General features: G+C 31.9%; 1 protein-coding gene across 3 annotated transcripts; it reads left to right on the top strand.

The window, feature by feature from the left end:
* Nucleotides 1-682: 682 nt before the first annotated feature.
* LOC130932627 (uncharacterized) lies at nt 683-3,127 on the top strand. Of its 3 annotated transcripts, none has more exons than XM_057861984.1 (6): nt 683-905; nt 1,077-1,110; nt 1,933-2,249; nt 2,330-2,488; nt 2,610-2,718; nt 2,800-3,127. In XM_057861984.1, the coding sequence occupies exons 1-6, from the start codon at nt 825-827 to the stop codon at nt 2,994-2,996; spliced, it is 897 nt and encodes a 298-aa protein (XP_057717967.1). In that variant the 5' UTR covers nt 683-824; the 3' UTR covers nt 2,997-3,127. The 3 variants fall into 3 exon arrangements, with proteins under 3 accessions (XP_057717967.1, XP_057717968.1, XP_057717966.1); XM_057861985.1 differs by having other exon boundaries at nt 686-905; nt 1,077-1,123; XM_057861983.1 differs by having other exon boundaries at nt 686-905; nt 1,077-2,249.
* Nucleotides 3,128-17,549: the final 14,422 nt, after the last annotated feature.

Below are 17,549 nucleotides of genomic sequence, written 5' to 3'. Positions count from 1 at the left end.
TTCTTGGTTTCTTATCTGTTCCAGATTCCACAACAATGGCATAAGTTTTACAATGGCATCTTGGATTCTCCCCTCTTGCAATTCTAAATTTCGGGTCACCTGAAGCACTGCTAGCACTATCATCTCCGCTACCTCTAATAACTCGTTGACGATAAGAACTTGCTGAATTTCCTCCACTTGTCATGGTTATACGTTTTTAGAGTAGCACACGATGATGATTATAACCTTCACACCGTTGTTTTAGGATTTAGGGTATCATACAAGAATAAATTTGTAGTTGTATTTCTAGGGACCATTTTATCTTTTATTCCACGTGGTATTTAACAGCTGACTCAATACCTTAACATGACACGTTAGATTTTACTGTTAGAATTTTATAGAAAAAACGAATAGAAAGACTAAAATAATGAACGTTTACAAAAGTTAGAGACTAATTACATAATTAAATTTTGTTGGAGATCAAAACGTCCACTTAAAAATTCCTTGGACCAATTTGAATAAATATTCTTTTTATTTTTAGATAGATAGATAAGAGTATAAGACTTCAAATTATTGCCTATAGCTATTGAAATGAACGTGGTAGCTACGCGCAAGGCACAGTAGTCAAAGTCAATGAAGTGATGCTGGGGTCAACTACTTTAACTCTTTTACGACGACCAACTATCCCAAAAGGAAAGGAAAACGAAGATAGCGTGGCCCATGCACTATTTTCTCGGCAACTTCACTTATACCAAGTTTCAACACCCTTCTCAGCTCCAATCTTCGCCATTTTAGCTTCACAACTCAAGAATCTGTCTTCGCACTTCTTTTCTTTCTTTATTGTCATGCTTCGCTTCTTTCGCTTTTGCTCTCTTCATCATCATCTAAGGTGTAAGCTACTTCCCATTTTGCAAGAAAGCTACCAGGTGTGTGTGGAATTCAAAAACTTTTTAATTACCGTTCTTGTTATTTCTCTTTTTTTAACTCTCAGTATTTCGCCGAGTTGGTGCGAACAAGTTTCGAACCACATTTGTGGATATTCGTGTAATACGCTTGTTTTAAACTTTTAATACAACTTTCTTTTATTTTTGTTTCAGGAGCATAAAGTGATTAGCAAATTGTCCACAGCAGGTTGCGTTGAATTGTAATTATTTTTATCTTTATTTATTTTTCTCACTTAATTTACTCTTACATTTGAAATAATCAACCAATAAGTAGCAGCAAAACTGCAATATACTTAGGGTGCGTGTGGAATTGACACATTTGCATAGAATTTCCAGGCATTTTTGGATGTAATTTTTTTTATATGTATTAACTATTAAATAAATATAGTCATTAATTTTTTAATGTGAATTCCTAAAACTATTTTTAAACAAATCATTAAAATGACTTATTATATTAAAAATAACTTATCATAAAGTTATTCTTAAAAATTGATTTTTGAACCACACGCACCTTATAAATTTATTCTTATGATTAGATTAGTCGTAGGTTGTCAACCAAAAGTATATATATTACTGTAGTACTTATTATATTGGACTTAAGTAAAAGGAAATTACGCGTAAAGACCACAAAAGAACAAATCAAACGTTATTACTGCTTAAAGGCTAAAGAAAATTAAAAACAACAACAATGTTCGAGAAATTGTGGAAAATGACAAATTAGAAAGAGAAAACGCGAATTTTTTATCTAAATAAACAATTACACATTTTTATACTAAACTTACTTTTATACTCTATTTTCTCTCTTCTAGCATTTGATAGGGTATCTAGCGCAAAATCTGTTACAAATCTCTGTTTTGACGCAAACACTTTAAAATTCACATGAAATTCCATTGCAACTTCCACTCCAACAGCTGCCACATGAAAACACAGAGCTTTGTCCGCATTTCTTATTTCTTGGTTTCAATTTCTTCATTTTACGATTTCTGTCCATATCTCTCTGTTTCTTCAGCTTCTACGTATACACACACAATGGAATCAACGCAAAACCAAGATCACACTTCCGTTTCATACCAGAACGTCGTCGTAATGAGACACGCTGACCGCCTCGACAACTTCGACCCATGCTGGGCCTCCACGGCCGCCCGTCCCTGGGACCCACCGCTATTCGAAGCGGGTCGCCTTCGGGCATTCCAAACGGGTCGGACTCTCGGACACACTCTCGGATACCCCATTCACAGGGTCTTTGTCTCCCCCTTCCTCCGCTGCGTCCAGACAGCCTCCGAAGTCGTCTCCGCTCTCTCCACCGTTGATGCCGCGGAAGTCAAGGTCAGAGATAGTTCACTATTTTCTCTCTTTATTCTACCGTGAAATTTAATATTCTCTCTCCTTTACGTTAACAATTGTAGGTGTCTGTTGAATATGGATTGTGTGAAATGATGAACAAGGTGGCGTTTCGTAACGATGTTGCCCCTAAAGATGGAAATTGGGGTTTTAATATAACACAGCTTGAAGCCATGTTCCCAACAGGGACACTGAGTAGTAACGCAGAAAGGGTAGATAAAGAGGTAAACACTCGAGAGGAATTACAAATTATACATTTTGTCGTTATATATCAACTAAGAATTGTATAGAAAGACAAGTTCATGTAAGTCTTCTCCTGAATTTATTTGTTTATTTATTTTTCAGCTGCCTCAATGGGAAGAGTCGTTTGAAGAAACACGGGATAGATATGAGCGCATATTTAAGGAGCTTGCAGATAAATATCCTGCTGAGAATATGCTGTTTGTTACACATGGTAAAGAATAACTAATTCTTAATCCATATAGTTTATATTAAGAGATATTTGTTTATCCATCAAGTTGAAATATAATTGCAGGGGAAGGAATTAAAGTGGCTGTATCTTCGTTCAGAAAAGATGCCAAAGTTTATAAAGTTGGGTACTGTGGATATGTACAGCTTAGACGCCCTATTTTGAAGAAAGATCAATCATTTATTACTGGAGAATTTCATGTACTTACTGATAGTGATCAAACTGGTGTAAGCTATAATATTACCAAACCCTCTCACCAATGACACCAAGTCAAAACCAATGTAATTAGCTCTATTTTCAATCTGCTCTCCTTCTTCATTGTTTTTCTAACATTGTAATTGTATAAAACACTTAAAATATTACTTTTCATTTTGTGTCTAAATTTATCTTTATAAACTAAGAAATGATAAGAAATACAGCTTAATCAAGATTAATTGAATCAAGTTAATATTCTTATTAATTCGTTTACATTTAGTAGGAGTTACTAATATATAAAAATGTTTTAATTAGTGTTGGTTATTTTATTTGAAATTCCAAATAAAATTTTAAAAATAAAATGTATTTGGGATAAAAGATGGAATTTAGATCCTTTAAATTTTATTTTTTATTTAAAAATGTAAAATAACTCCACCTATGTTACACTTGTGGTACATAACCGGTTCCAAGCTCGAATAAAGGAGGAGGGTTGTGTTAGGTCTACAGTAACCAACATAAAAATATGGCCGAACCCCCATGACATGAATCAAAGACATTATTGCGCTAAAGCTAGGTCGTTGCCCGGAAGCAACGCGCCGTATGACTCGAGTACGGTGTCAAAGTAAGAGCCGTTGCATCGGTGCCCGGATGTAGTGTTAAATGAGCAAGGATTTTCGCGTTTTCGTGAACAGACGAGGGTAAATAAGCTAGTTCACAAAGTAAAAGGTAAAGGTCGAAGCGATAGAAGGTTGAGATTTGGGACATGGAACATAGGCACTCTAACAGGAAAGTCCATGGAGGTGGTGGAGACCATGACAAGGAGGAAGATTAACATTATGTGCCTATAAGAAACAAAATAGGTTGGTGCAAAGGCTAGGGAGTTGGATACTTCTGGTTTCAAACTTTGGTATACAGGAAAGGTGAAGAATAGGAATAGGGTTGGAATAATTGTGGATAAGCAGTGGAAGAAGGATGTAGTGGATGTCAAGAGGGTGGGAGATCGGATCATCTCTATCAAACTTGTGGTGGAGGGAGGTGCTTTCCATGTGATTAGCGCCTATGCACCGCAAGTGGGTTCGGACGAACAACACAAGATAAGGTTTTGGAAGGATCTAGAGAGTTTGGTTCAAGGCATACCTTTGGGAGATAAGATTTTCTTAGGAGGAGATTTAAATGGCCATGTTGGGAGAGAAGTGACTGGATATGTGAGTATTCATGGAGGCCATGGTTTCGGAGTGATCAATTCCGAGGGTAAAACTATTTTGGACTTTTCCCCAACCTTTGATCTTCTCATCGCAAATACATGTTTTAAAAAGAGAGACGAACATCTTATAACCTATAAGACTGGCATGACAAGCTCTCAAATCGACTTCTTGTTGAGGAGAGTTGACCGAAAATTTTGTATTAACTGTAAAATTATCCCGGGAGAGAGTTTGACAACACAACATAGGGTGCTCGTCATGGATTTTCGCGTTGAGCAAAAGTTGAGGAAAAGACATCATACGAAGAACCCAAGAACGAGGTGGTGGCGGATGAATGGTGAGGAACAAAGAAGCTTCCTAAGACGGGTAGAAGAAGAGGCAGTTGGATGGGAATGGAAGCGCGGAAGAGATGTGGAGGGAGATGGCAGAAGTTATTAGAAGAACAGCAAAAGAAAGTTTTGGTGAATCTAAAGAAATAGGACCAAGAGACAAGGAGTCCTGGTGGTGAAATGCGAGTATACAAGAAAAGATAAAGATAAAAAAGGAATGCTTTAAAGAGTGATCTTTATGCCGCAATGCAGATAACTGAAAAAAATATAAGACGGCTAAGAAAGAGACAAAAGTGGCTGTAAGTGAAGCAAAAACAAGAGCATATGAGGGTCTCTACCAGTCTTTGGGCACGAAAGAAGGAGAAAAAGGTATATATAGAATCGCAAAGAGTCGGGAAAGAAGAACGAGAGATTTGGATCAGGTTAAGTGCATAAAGGATAAGGATGGAGAGGTGTTGGCTCAAGAGGAGAAGATTAATGAAAGGTGGAAGAGCTACTTCTACGAGTTATTTAATGAGGGACAGAAGACTCTTCCGAGCCTTGGTCGATTATGCACAAGGGAAGAAGATCAAAACTTTGACTACTATTGAAGGATTCGAGACTTCGAGGTAAAAGAGGCTATAAAGCAGATGAAAAATGGCAGGGCAGTAGGACCTGATAATATCCCGATTGAGGTTTGGAAGGGTCTTGGAGAAAAAGGCATTAACTGGTTAACCAAGCTTTTTAATGAGATTTTAAGGTCAAAGAAGATGCCTGATGAGTGGAGAAAGAGCACCTTGGTACCTATTTACAAGAATAAGGGGGATATACAAAGTTGTGAAAACTATAGAGGGATTAAGCTTATGAGTCATACTATGAAGTTATGAGAAAGGGTGATAGAACGGAGGTTGAGAAAAGAGACACAAGTAACAGAGAACCAATTTGGATTTATGCCAAGAAGATCTACCACTGAAGCGATATACCTATTAAGAAGAATGATGGAGAGGTATCGTAGTAATAAAAGGGATCTACATATGGTGTTTATTGATTTGGAAAAAGCGTATGATAGGGTACCAAGGGAGGTCTTATGGAAGGTCTTAGAAAAGAGGAGAGTAAGGATCGCATATATTCGGGCAATTAAAGACATGTATGATAGGGCCACAACTAGTGTGAAGACTCAAGGTGGTGTGACGAAGGAATTCCCTATTGGTATAGGATTACACCAGAGATCATCCTTAAGTCCATACCTTTTCACATTCATCTTGGAAGTACTCACAGAGCACATCCAAGAGCCTGTGCCATGGTGCATGCTTTTTGCCGATGATATCATCCTTATGGGAGAGTCAAGGGAAGACCTAAATAAGAAGTTGGAGTTATGGAGAGAAGCTTTAGAAGTGTATGGTATGCGCAAATGCCGTAGCAAGACGGAATATATGGAATGTAAGTTCAGTCTAAGAAGGGAAAACCCCAATATATATAGAGGTGAAGATTAGAGAAAACATCCTAGAAAAAGTTAAAAGTTTTAAGTATCTTGGGTGCATCATACAGGATAATGGAGAGATTGAACATGATGTAAATCATAGGATCCAAGCAGGTTGGTCAAAATGGCGGAGTGCATCTGGTTTTATATGCGACAAAAAAGTGCCTTTAAAACTTAAAGGTAAATTCTATCGCACCGCTATAAGACCGGCTATGCTGTATGGTACGGAGTGTTGGGTGGCTAAAGGGGAGCACGAACATAAGCTGAGTGTGGCAGAGATGAAGATGTTGAGATGGATGAGTGATCATACGCGATTGGATAAAATAAGGAATGAAGATATAAGGGAGAGAGTTGGAGTAGCACCCATTGTGGAAAATATGGTTGAATTGCGTCTCAGGTGGTTTGGACATGTGAGAAGAAGACCGATAGAACATCTAGTCAGGAGGTTGGATGAGATGGAAGATGGACAAAGGGCGAAAGACAGAGGAAGACCTAAGAAGACCATCCATGAAGTGGTCAAACGAGATCTACATGTAAACGATTTCTTTATAAACATGATACATGACAGAGCACAATGACATTGTTTGATTCATGTAGCCGATCCCACTTAGTGGGATAAGGCTTTGTTGTTATTGTTGTGTTTAAAAATGTAAAATGTAATTTCTCATTTTTAAATATTTTTTATATTTTTTTTTTGTTTTATTTATAAAATAAATAATAAAAAATTATATTTTATCTTTTCAAATAAAAAATAAAATTTAAAGAATCCAAATTTCAAAAAGTGTAAGTTTAACGATCACAAATAATTGGCTTAAACCACTCAACTCAGATATATGATGCTATCTCTCTTCTCTCAAATGCGCCAACTCTTAAAAAAAAAAAAATATTAAGAAGGATTTTTATATACACGAGCATAATCATCACATGAAACTTCCTATTACAAGCACATGAATTACCACTAATTTATAGTTGCAATTGACGGTTTTCAAGTCTTAATAACTAAGCTATTTCAAATAAACTCCACTTATTAGTATCTAGGCAAGGTTCTAACATAACAAGTTGGCACCTTTTCATTTCAATTCGATAAATTCTTTTGGCTTGTTCAAATATTAAAATATTTTTTTAAATTTAATTTTGAAATTTTTGTAATTAAATTAATTTATTAAAAATTAAAAATTAATTATATTTGTCTTTTAATTTCTTTATTAATAATTTGTCAATAATTAATGTTGTAAAATACTAATTGACAACATACATAATACGACAATAATTCTAATTAAATATTGACTAAATATATTTATGAAAATCTATTAATTTAGTTTTTTTCTCTAATTACATGAACTTTATTGGTACGTGCTTCAAATGTTCGTGATATAAAAAGATTAAATATTATTTAATAGTTATTAGTTTATTTTGATGTATTTTAATTTTTGTTTATTTAATTATTATATTAAATTTTATGTTTACGAGTTTTAGGATTTTTTTTTGTTTTAATCTAATTAGAAGTTATAAATGTCTCCTGAGTTATTGTAGTAACAATATTAAGTGATTAGAAATGCCAAAGCACTTTTTGATTTCGTGATGAAATTATGATGTGAACAAATGAAATTGAGTGTGTCCCTCTCTAGTTACACGGGGGATTTGGTAGGAAGTTGAAGAACCCTTTCATTCAATTCTGGTATGAACAAGTTAGGTAGAGGAATCTTGTTGTATCAAGAAATTTGATATAAAGTAGAGTGATTCTCTTCGTATTTAATTTTAACTTATCTTTTTTGTTTTTATTTCAATTACAATTTATCTTTTCTATTCAATTTCAATTCTTGTCTTGTTTATTCTTTTTTTTATCACCTATTCCCAATATACCTAACGATTAAATTGATAGATTTTTAAAATATATTTAATCAATGTCCAATTGAAGATATTAGGTGTCATATATGTTACCAATTAATATTTTATATCATTAATTATTGACAAAAATTGTTAATGAAATAACTGAATGATAAATATGATTAATTCGTAATATTTGAAGGACCAATTTAATTGATAAAATTTTTCAAAAACAAATTTAAAATAATTTTATTTTTTAAAGATTAATTTGATTATTAATTCTTTGTACATAAAATATAATTCTCAGTATTTTTTAGGCATATATATATTATTTTAAAACTCTCTGTCTTAGTTTCTAATGGCACCAAAATTGCCTAGTTTAAATATTTATACTTCAAGTTATAATTCGATTAGTGTGAAGAAAGCAAGACTTAATTAACAGTATCTAAGAATATTTTTTGCACTATTTTTTGAAAAAAATTCTTCTAAAATCATTGTGAATTGGAAATTATGATCACTACAACTCCTTGTGATGTATCTCATTTCAATAAAAAAATTAAAGCAATTATTTTTAGACAAAATCCATATAATTTACTAATTACACAGTTGAATCACAAAAATACAAAATTAATTAAAATTATATAAAAAGTGAGAAAAATTAATTCAAAATTTATAAATATATGTAATTACTACTCAAAAAATTAGGTTTTAATTGCTATTCAAATACTTATATATCTATTATGATTTTATCATATCATCGATCTGGAGTCAATTAAATGTCAGTGGTTTTTAATAAGATTTTTTTTGTTGTTTTTTTTTTAATATTTTGAATCAATATGTTATTAGATCAACTTAATTAAATTTATTAAAAAAAATTATTCACTTAATACTAATGTATTCTTCTACCTTATATGGAATCGTAACTTATTTTTTATGTAAACTGTAAAGTATTATCTTCGCCTTTAACGTTTGGATCAATAATTTTTAATTTGCTTTTTAATGTTTTAAAAATTATATTTTTGTTCTAAAAATTTTTAAACAAATTTTATATTATTCTATTATTAAATTTATGTAAATAATTAATAGAATGAGTAATGTGAACATTAACAATATCTGTTAAGTTATATTTTTTTTCTTATGTTAAAGAAACATAATTGAAAACTCTTTGTAACACTTTCTATTTTTAATATCTTACATGTAAATTAAAAAATTCTCAAATTTTATTGATCAATTATCAACACTCCAAAAATTACAGAAAAAATGTTTACATTAGTGATTATTAGTCAGTCAATTTTATTCACGTATTAAAATCAAACATTATTAACTTTTAAATATTCTAATTGTTTATGTCAAACTTAATAATAAGACAACATTGACTCTATTTAAAATTTTTTAAGACTGAAATATAATATTTAAAATTTTTTAAGACTAAAATAAGAATTTAAAACGTTAGACATTAAATTAGAACTTAACCAAAACATTGAGGATCAAAATAATACTTTATCTTAATTTTTATTCTTTTGATCAATACTAATTTTTATTAATTATAATTTTTAAATTAAGTATTTATAAACTTGTATCTAAGAATATTCCATTCTTTCAAGATTTTTGTAATGATAAAAATTTAATTACAAGTTTTTATTAATTATAAAAATTTAATTGTAAACTTTTAAAATATAAAGATTAATTTGTAAATTTGACAAAAGCCTATAAGAACCTTCACATTAATTAAATCATATTGTTAATACCGAAATCGGGGATAAAATAATACTAAATCTTAATTTGGTAAAGCTTTTACTTTTCAAAAGTAGTTTATAAAAGCTAACTTTTAAAAGACGACTTTTTAAAAGTTGTGGCATTTATGTTTGGTAAATTAAATTAAAAATAGCTTTCAATAAACACAAGCAACAATAATTGTGTTTGATAAAATAGCTTTTAAAATTTAAAAATACTATAATAGACATAAATGCAAGTATTAAATTTGAAAATTAGTTAACATATGAAGTTATATTAGATTTTTAAATTTTGAAAAACTCTATCTTAGATACTTTTAAAAGTACCCCAATCTTTTAAAAGCTGCAAACACAAGCACATGATCTTTTTTATTTACCAAACATAAAATAAGGAGCTTGAGCTTTTAAAAAGCACAAACACATCTTCGAAAAGCTTTACCAAACCAAGCCTAAGAAAGAATATCTCCAATATTGTTACTTACATACTAAAGTTAGTATTGAGAGCAACAGTCCAAAAAGGATAAGCCTAACTAGTAATAGTCCACTGCAGCCCAATGAATCAATAGCAGCCCATTAGTTAATACTTCTCAAGAATAGTTAATAAATGTGGATGTACAAAAAGGGATTAGTTTTTGTTAGAGTTGGATATATAATTTCTTTTCACTCTGTAAACATTTTTCTTCATTCATTCAATAAAAGTTATTCCATTAATTCTTTAAGATTCTTTTTTCTTCCTTTTGCTATTGGTTCTTGTTTTCTTCATCACCTGTTCTTGCTGTTCTGTATTACGTAGCTTTTAGCAATCTTCCTTTTTCTTTCATGGTATCACGAGCATCTGGTTTTTCTCAACCATGGATACATCTCTACATTCATCTAACAATTCACCTCCTGGGACCAATAACAACAACAATTCAAACCCTGAAAATTCTGCCAACAATAACAATAATCTTCTTGCGAATCTCAATCTCTTTTCTTTCCCACCTCAATTGTTCAACTCCCGACCCTTTACTCTGATTAGTGATAAATTAGGAGAAAGAAATCACAAAACTTGACAACAACAAGCATTGGCGGCAGTTCCAGGTCACCTTTTGGAAAATCATCTCTATAAAGATCGTGTTCCTCCCAGATTCACTATGATTGAAGATCAACAAAATGGAATCGAGTCATCAGCGTATACCTAGTGGCTTCAAGGTGATTATAATCTCCAGTCTTGGTTTTTGGCATCTATTGATCCTGTATTCAAAACTAAAATGGTTGGTTGCTCTTTCAGTCATGAAATTTGGGACAGAATTGAACAACATTTTGAGGAATCTACCACATATCGTGTCAAACAGCTCAAAGCACAGATAAAGATTATCAAGAAGCAAGGTTTAACAGCTTCTGAATATATTTTGAAGATTAAGGAGATTGTAGATTCTTTAGCAGCTTTAGGCTCTTCTTTAACTGTTGAAGAACATGTTGATGCACTTTGAAGGATTGACTGAAGAATATCAAGTTTTAATTCACACTGTCAATTCCAAGCGACAAATTTTTAGTCTTTGTGAGGTTGAAACTCAAATTTTAACCTTTGATGATATGCTTGATAAATTCCAAAAATTCACAACCTCTATGATTCAAGCTAATATCTCTCAGAGTTCATTTCCTTCCAATTCCAATCCAGGTCGTGGTTTTGGAGGAAGAAAAGGTAGAGGTGGTAGGTTTTCACGAGGAGGCAAATCCTTTTTCAATCAGAATAGGTCACAATGCCAGGTATGTGGTCGATTTGGTCACATTGCTTGGAATTGTTTCAATAGATTCAACTGGCATATACCTCCTCCATCACAAAATTCTCAGACTCCCTCTTCCACCTCCTTCACCAATTCTCCAAACTCTTCTAATCTGTCACAAGCGAGTACCACTACAACTACACCACCACCACCCCCTCCATCTTTTCATCATCCTACTGCCTACATAGCTGCTCCAGGATCTATTGCTAACTCCTCGTGGTACCCAGATACTGGTGCTTCCCACCACATTACTCCTAATTCATCTTCGTTTATCACATCTTCAGATTACTCAGTTTCTGACCAAGTTCAGATTGGGAATGGCTCAGGTTTGCATATATCTAAAATTGGTAGTTCTTTATTATATGCTTATGATTCTAATAGATATTTCATATTACAACAATTAATTTATTCTCTAGAAATCACTAAAAATCTTATCAGTGTCTCCAAATTTGCTGAAGATAATGATGTTTATTTTCAATTTTATGCTCATGTGTGTTTTGTTAAATGCCAGCAAACTGACAAAGTGCTTCTTTAAGGACATAGACAGGGTGGCATTTACAAATTTTTCAATGTTACTGTTCCTAATTTTTCTCTAGATTCTTTACAACCTTGTGCTTTTCTTTCTTCCAAAGTTTATTTGAAAAGACTTGGCCACACAGCCAAGAAAATTGTACTGACAATTCTATCAAGTTGTAATATTGACATGGACAAGAATAAAGATACTTTGTTTTCTGAGGTGTGTGAGAACTGTATGCATGCTAAAATGCATAAATTGCCTTTTAATTCCTCACTTACTGTTTATAATGAACCTCTCCAACTTGTTTACTCTGATGTTTGGGGTCTAGCATCTATTGTATCACACTTAGAATTTCGTTATTATATTACCTTTATTGATGCATATTCTTGGTATACTTTTCTTTTCTTATTTGTCTCTAAATCTCAAGTTCTGTTAGCTTTCAAATACTTTAAACAGCAAATGGAAAATATTACAAACCACAAAATAAAAGCTTTTCAGTCTGATAATGGTAGGATTGAGAGAAAACATAGGCACCTCATTGAAATGAGTCTTGCCATGTTATCTACAGCCTCTATGCCATTTATTTTCTGGGATGAGGCTGTTTTAACAGCTACTCACTTGATTAATCGCATTCCAACTCCAATTTTGGACAATAAATCTCCTTACGAGACCTTGTTTAACATTGTCCCTGATTATACTTCTCTAAGAGTTTTTGGTAGTAGTTGTTTTCCTCTTTTGAGGCCTTACAACAAAACAAAGTTAGATTTTAGATCTCATAAATGTGTCTTTCTTGGTTATGCCCCAAACTCAAAAAGCTACAAATGTCTTGCACTTTGTGGTAAACTTTATACCGCAAGACATGTTCAATTTGATGAAACCTCCTTTCCTTACAAGGAACTATTTGTTAAAACTGATTAGAATGACTCCTCTAAAAATTTTAATAAATCTAGTTCTTTTAACCATTTTATCCCTAGTATAGGTTCTGTTTTAGGCTCTTCATCTCATAGTTCTTCTATTTCGAATATTCAGTATACTAATCGTACTCCAAGAGATGTTAGTAGTCATAATCCAAGTATTCCTACTAATTCTAATTCTATACACTGTGATATTGAAACATAACATCATATTCCCGTCTCTGGAATGCAAATCTGCCCTCCACCTATTGACTCTAATAATAATAATAATAATAATAATAATAATAATAATAATAATTCTGCACTCGTTCCTAAATCTGCAGATGCTCTTATATCTTCTAAACTTCCAAATCAATATCCCATGCTCACCAGGTCTAAAATCGAAAATTCCAAACCCAAAGCTTTAATTAGAAATGTTGATTTAAACGTTTTACATGAAACACCTCCTAAAATACCTAGTGTTGCATTAGCTATTCCTCATTAGAAAAATGCTATGCAAGAGGAGTATGATGCCTTAATCAGAAATCATACTTGGACACTTGTGCCAAAACCTTAAAATGCCAAAATTATTGGCTCAAAATGGGTCTTCACTATAAAAAGGCTTTTCGGTGGCACCGTACAAAAGTACAAAACCAGATTGGCGGCTCAAGACTTCCACCAATCTGAAGGCTTTGATTTTGAACAGGTGTTTAGTCCTTTTATTAGACCCGCCACCATTCGCATTGTGTTAAGTATAGCTTTATCTAAAGACTGATTTATAAGACAATTGGATTTTAATAATACTTTTTTTAATGGTGATTTACATGAAACTATATATATGCATCAACCTACTGGTTTCTCTCATGATTCTAACAGTTTAATGTGTAAATTAAATAAAGCCCTTTATAGCCTCAAGCAGGCTCCGAGAGAATGGTTTCTAAAGCTTAGTAATACTCTAAACAAGTTTGGCTTTGTTAGTACTAAGTCTGATACATCTTTATTCATCAAACATGGCTCTCATCAGGTCATTTATATTCTATGTTATGTTGATGACATTATCATCACTGGTAATGATTCGAATGAAATTGATGTTATGGTACAAAAGTTAAACAAGATTTTTACTCTAAAAGACTTGGGAGAGTTATCCTATTTTCTTGGTATTGAGGTTCATAAAACTGAAACTAGACAGCTTCATTTATCCCAAACTAAACATATTAAAGACCTATTGTCTAAATTAGGAATGAGTACAGCAAGTGCTATGCCTACTCCTATGGTCTCCTCTTTATAGTTACTGTCTACATGTTCAGAACAATTTGAGGATTCGAAACTCTTCAGATCTGTTATAGATACATTGCAATATGTTACCATCATTAGGCCTTACCTAAGTTTTGCTGTGAGAAAGGTTTCTCAATTTATGCACAGCCCTTTACTTGCTCACTGGAAGGCTGTGAAGAGGATTTTAAGATACATTCAAGGAACACAAGAATATGGTTTGCTCTTACATGAATGCAACGACTATAGGTTGTATGATTTTTCTGATTCTGACTGGGCAGCAGATTTACAAGATCGGAGGTCTGTTTTGGGTTATTGTGTCTTCTTTGGAACTAATTTGGTTACTTGGTCTTGCAAGAAACAAACAACTATAAGTAGATCTTCAACTGAGGCAGAATTTCGAAGTCTGGCAGCCTGTGAAGCAGAGATAACATGGGTGAAGAATTTGCTGTCTGAGTTGAAGATTGCATTGAATACTATTTCATCAATATTTTGTGACAATTTAAGCACTGTTTTGCTCACTGCAAATCCAGTCTTACATGACAAAACGAAGCATTTTCAGTTAGATATTCAAGTTGTTTGAGAAAAGATCAACAAAAAGTCATTACAAGTTATACATATTCCTGAAATTGAACAAGTTGCTGGCATTTTAACAAAACCTTTGTCAGCAACCAGTTATGAGAGGCTCAAAGACAAGCTCAGAGTTGTTCCAAGGAGCAACATGAGCTTGAAGGGGGGGGGGGTATTGAGAGCAACAGCCCAAAAGGATAAGCCTAACTAGTAATAGTCCACTGCAGCCCAATGAATCAATAGCAGCCCATTAGTTAATACTTCTCAAGAATAGTTAATAAGTGTGGATGTACAAAAAGGGATAAGTTTTTGTTACGGTTGGATATATAATTCCTTTTCACTCTGTAAACATTTTTCTTCAATCATTCAATAAAATTTATGCCAGAAAAATAATTATGCCAGAAAAATAATTTGCAAAATACTCTGAAACTTAAATGATTAGTGTTTTTTGGTGTTAAAATTTGTGGTGTCTTTATCTACTAAGCTCCTTTTCTTTTTATGCCTTTTTTTTAAGATAATGGCATTCTGAACGTTTACTGCTCTCAATATTCGAATTCGACAATTTTGTGTAATCGCTACTTCATTAGTCTTAATGACATATCTATTTGGTAATAATCTGGTCTATTTTCTTTATCATAGTGTCGGATGACTGATCTTATCCAGAACAGTGCCCCAACTTGAGTTTCTCGACTTAACAATGTTGTTGGGAATATCCGAATTTACGGGATCAAAAATAGATTATTTTTACTTATTAATTTTTAAGTGTGAAAAATATCTAAGAAACCTTTCAATTTCTTTCATGCAAGGAGAAATAACTTTTTTTCAACTTGCAAATCGCTAAGTTATCGATTCTTCTCTTCGTATCAATCAATGCTACATTGAGTATTAATTAAATAACTCCTCTTTAACTTTCACTTTCCTAATTTTCAAAAACAATTCCTCTTCTCAAAGAGAAATTTCCCAAATGTTTTCTTCTTTCTCTCCCTCGATTTTTCTCTCTACCTTCTTCCAAGTGACGAGTGATGCTTTCTGCAAATACTAACAGTCAAGTCCCCTAATATCAAATCCAGTAAAATTTTCTCCTTTACTTTTCATAATTTCATCGATTAATGTGTGTATTTTGAAAATGTTCTTCCTGCATTTTTCGCTTCACTATAAGAAATTACAGGAATAGCGACCGATTTAACGACTGATTCTGGTGATCCTAAAACCTTGGTCGCTAATTAGAAAATAGCGACCAACTTTGATCGCTAACCATTAGCGACCAATTTTTTAACAAGGCCACAAAATCCTCGCCAAAGAATACCAATCACTAAATCGGTCGCTAACATAATCGGTCGCTAAATGGTGACCAAATTTTCCGTCACTAAGTCGCTAAATGGCGACCAACTTTTTGGTCGCTGAATCAGTTGCCGATGAAATTGGTCACTAAATTGGTCATCGATGCCTTATTTGAAAATTTAAAATCTTTCTCTAATTTCTGAACTAAAAATCTAAATCAGTCGTTAAATCAGTCACAATTCCTAATCTTATAATTATAGATTTTTACTAATTTCACATTTACCACTATTAAAACTTAATTTTCATAAATAATTATATTTCCACAAATTTAAAAAAGAATCAAACATAGATCAATTTTTCAAATAAATACCAAAAATATTCACAATGGTTACATAAAAATATAGAATTTAAAATATTAAAAATTCTTAAATACATCAAATTCATAATTCATAATCTAGACTAAAACATGGTAAAAATAATTCATGAATAACATAATTCTACTCTATTCAATATCTACTTAAACTAAACAATTGCATCTATCTCAGATTGTACACTCCAATATAATTCGAGCCTCTTTCAAGAGCATCACGTCTTTCCATGATCGCAGGATTATTATCCAGCAATAATGACAATCACTTTTGCTGTGAAATAATATATTAAGATGAAATGAAAAATAACACAAAAACATTAAAAGATAATATTCATTAAATACATGAAAGTATTAAAAAGTATTAAGAGAATAAATATCTTGCAAGTTACCAATTCTTAAAAAATTGACTTCTAATTCCAAGAGAAGAATAAATCAAATGAATAAATGAAGCCAGACAAAAACATTTACTTCTCAAAAATAGTTAATATGCATAAATTAAAAATTCCAATTGTTCTGAACTAACATCCATTATAATAACCATTTGAATGGACGCATTAAACTGCCTAACTTTCCTTTAGATTTTTACAAAATGTAAATTAAATCTTCAACTCTTAAATATTAGAACAATTATATATTCAAAAATTAGAAATCAAATTACGGAATATCACAAATAATGCATATGGAATCATAAAAACAAATAAATAGGTAAAACAAATAAACAAAGTAAATGAAATCATATGCAAATAGAATAGCTCCACAAATACTATTTTCACTCAAGTTTTTGTGGTGCACAGAAAAAAAAAAGCATGAAAAAAAGAAGAGATGCTGATACTTCTTTCTATTTCTTAAAACCTTTTTCCTCTTCTCTTTTTTCCTTTTAAAAAGCTAAGAATTCTTAACAATTGCTATCACTAGTTATAATTAGTATACATGGTACAGAAGAGATTAGTGAAAACCATATATGTATATTTGCTGTATATATGCCATTTAATCATATGACTTATCATCTCTTTTTTCTCTTTGCAGAAGTCAAATATCACTACATCAACAAGAAAAGACAACACAGAATAAGTGGTTAAAATATGCAAAATCTATTTTTAAAAAAATCTTATATGTATTATTTAGTGTAGACCGTAAATCTCGTCTAATAGAAAAAAGAATAATTTTATGATGTCTTTTGTTTGGTGTCTAATTTTTGCCTAAATTATTTTTTATAGTAACTTTAAAATATTTAAAATTTTTTAACTTTTATACTTTTAAATTTATAATTAATTATTTTATCTATTTTAATAATTAGACAACACTTTTTAGGCACCATAACAAACGAAAAAAAAAAAAGAGTGAGTCAGTCCCTTTATGTGAAAAAGAATGAATACAAATATTATTATTCAAAAAACATAAA

This window comes from Arachis stenosperma, chromosome 6 (assembly GCF_014773155.1).
Source record: "Arachis stenosperma cultivar V10309 chromosome 6, arast.V10309.gnm1.PFL2, whole genome shotgun sequence".
In the NCBI taxonomy this organism is placed as follows: Eukaryota; Viridiplantae; Streptophyta; class Magnoliopsida; order Fabales; family Fabaceae; genus Arachis; species Arachis stenosperma.
Note: the sequence above shows the minus strand (reverse complement) of the source record. Positions and strands in the feature narration are given on the sequence as shown.

What these genes read in the sequence shown, in the direction of transcription:
- LOC130932627 (XM_057861983.1), top strand. Translation starts at nt 1,803, where the DNA reads ATGAAATTCCATTGCAACTTCCACTCCAACAGCTGCCACATGAAAACA. An exon ending in TTGATGCCGCGGAAGTCAAG is followed by an intron (nt 2,250 to 2,329) that starts GTCAGAGATAGT and finishes TAACAATTGTAG; the next exon opens with GTGTCTGTTGAATATGGATT. An exon ending in CAGAAAGGGTAGATAAAGAG is followed by an intron (nt 2,489 to 2,609) that starts GTAAACACTCGA and finishes TTTATTTTTCAG; the next exon opens with CTGCCTCAATGGGAAGAGTC.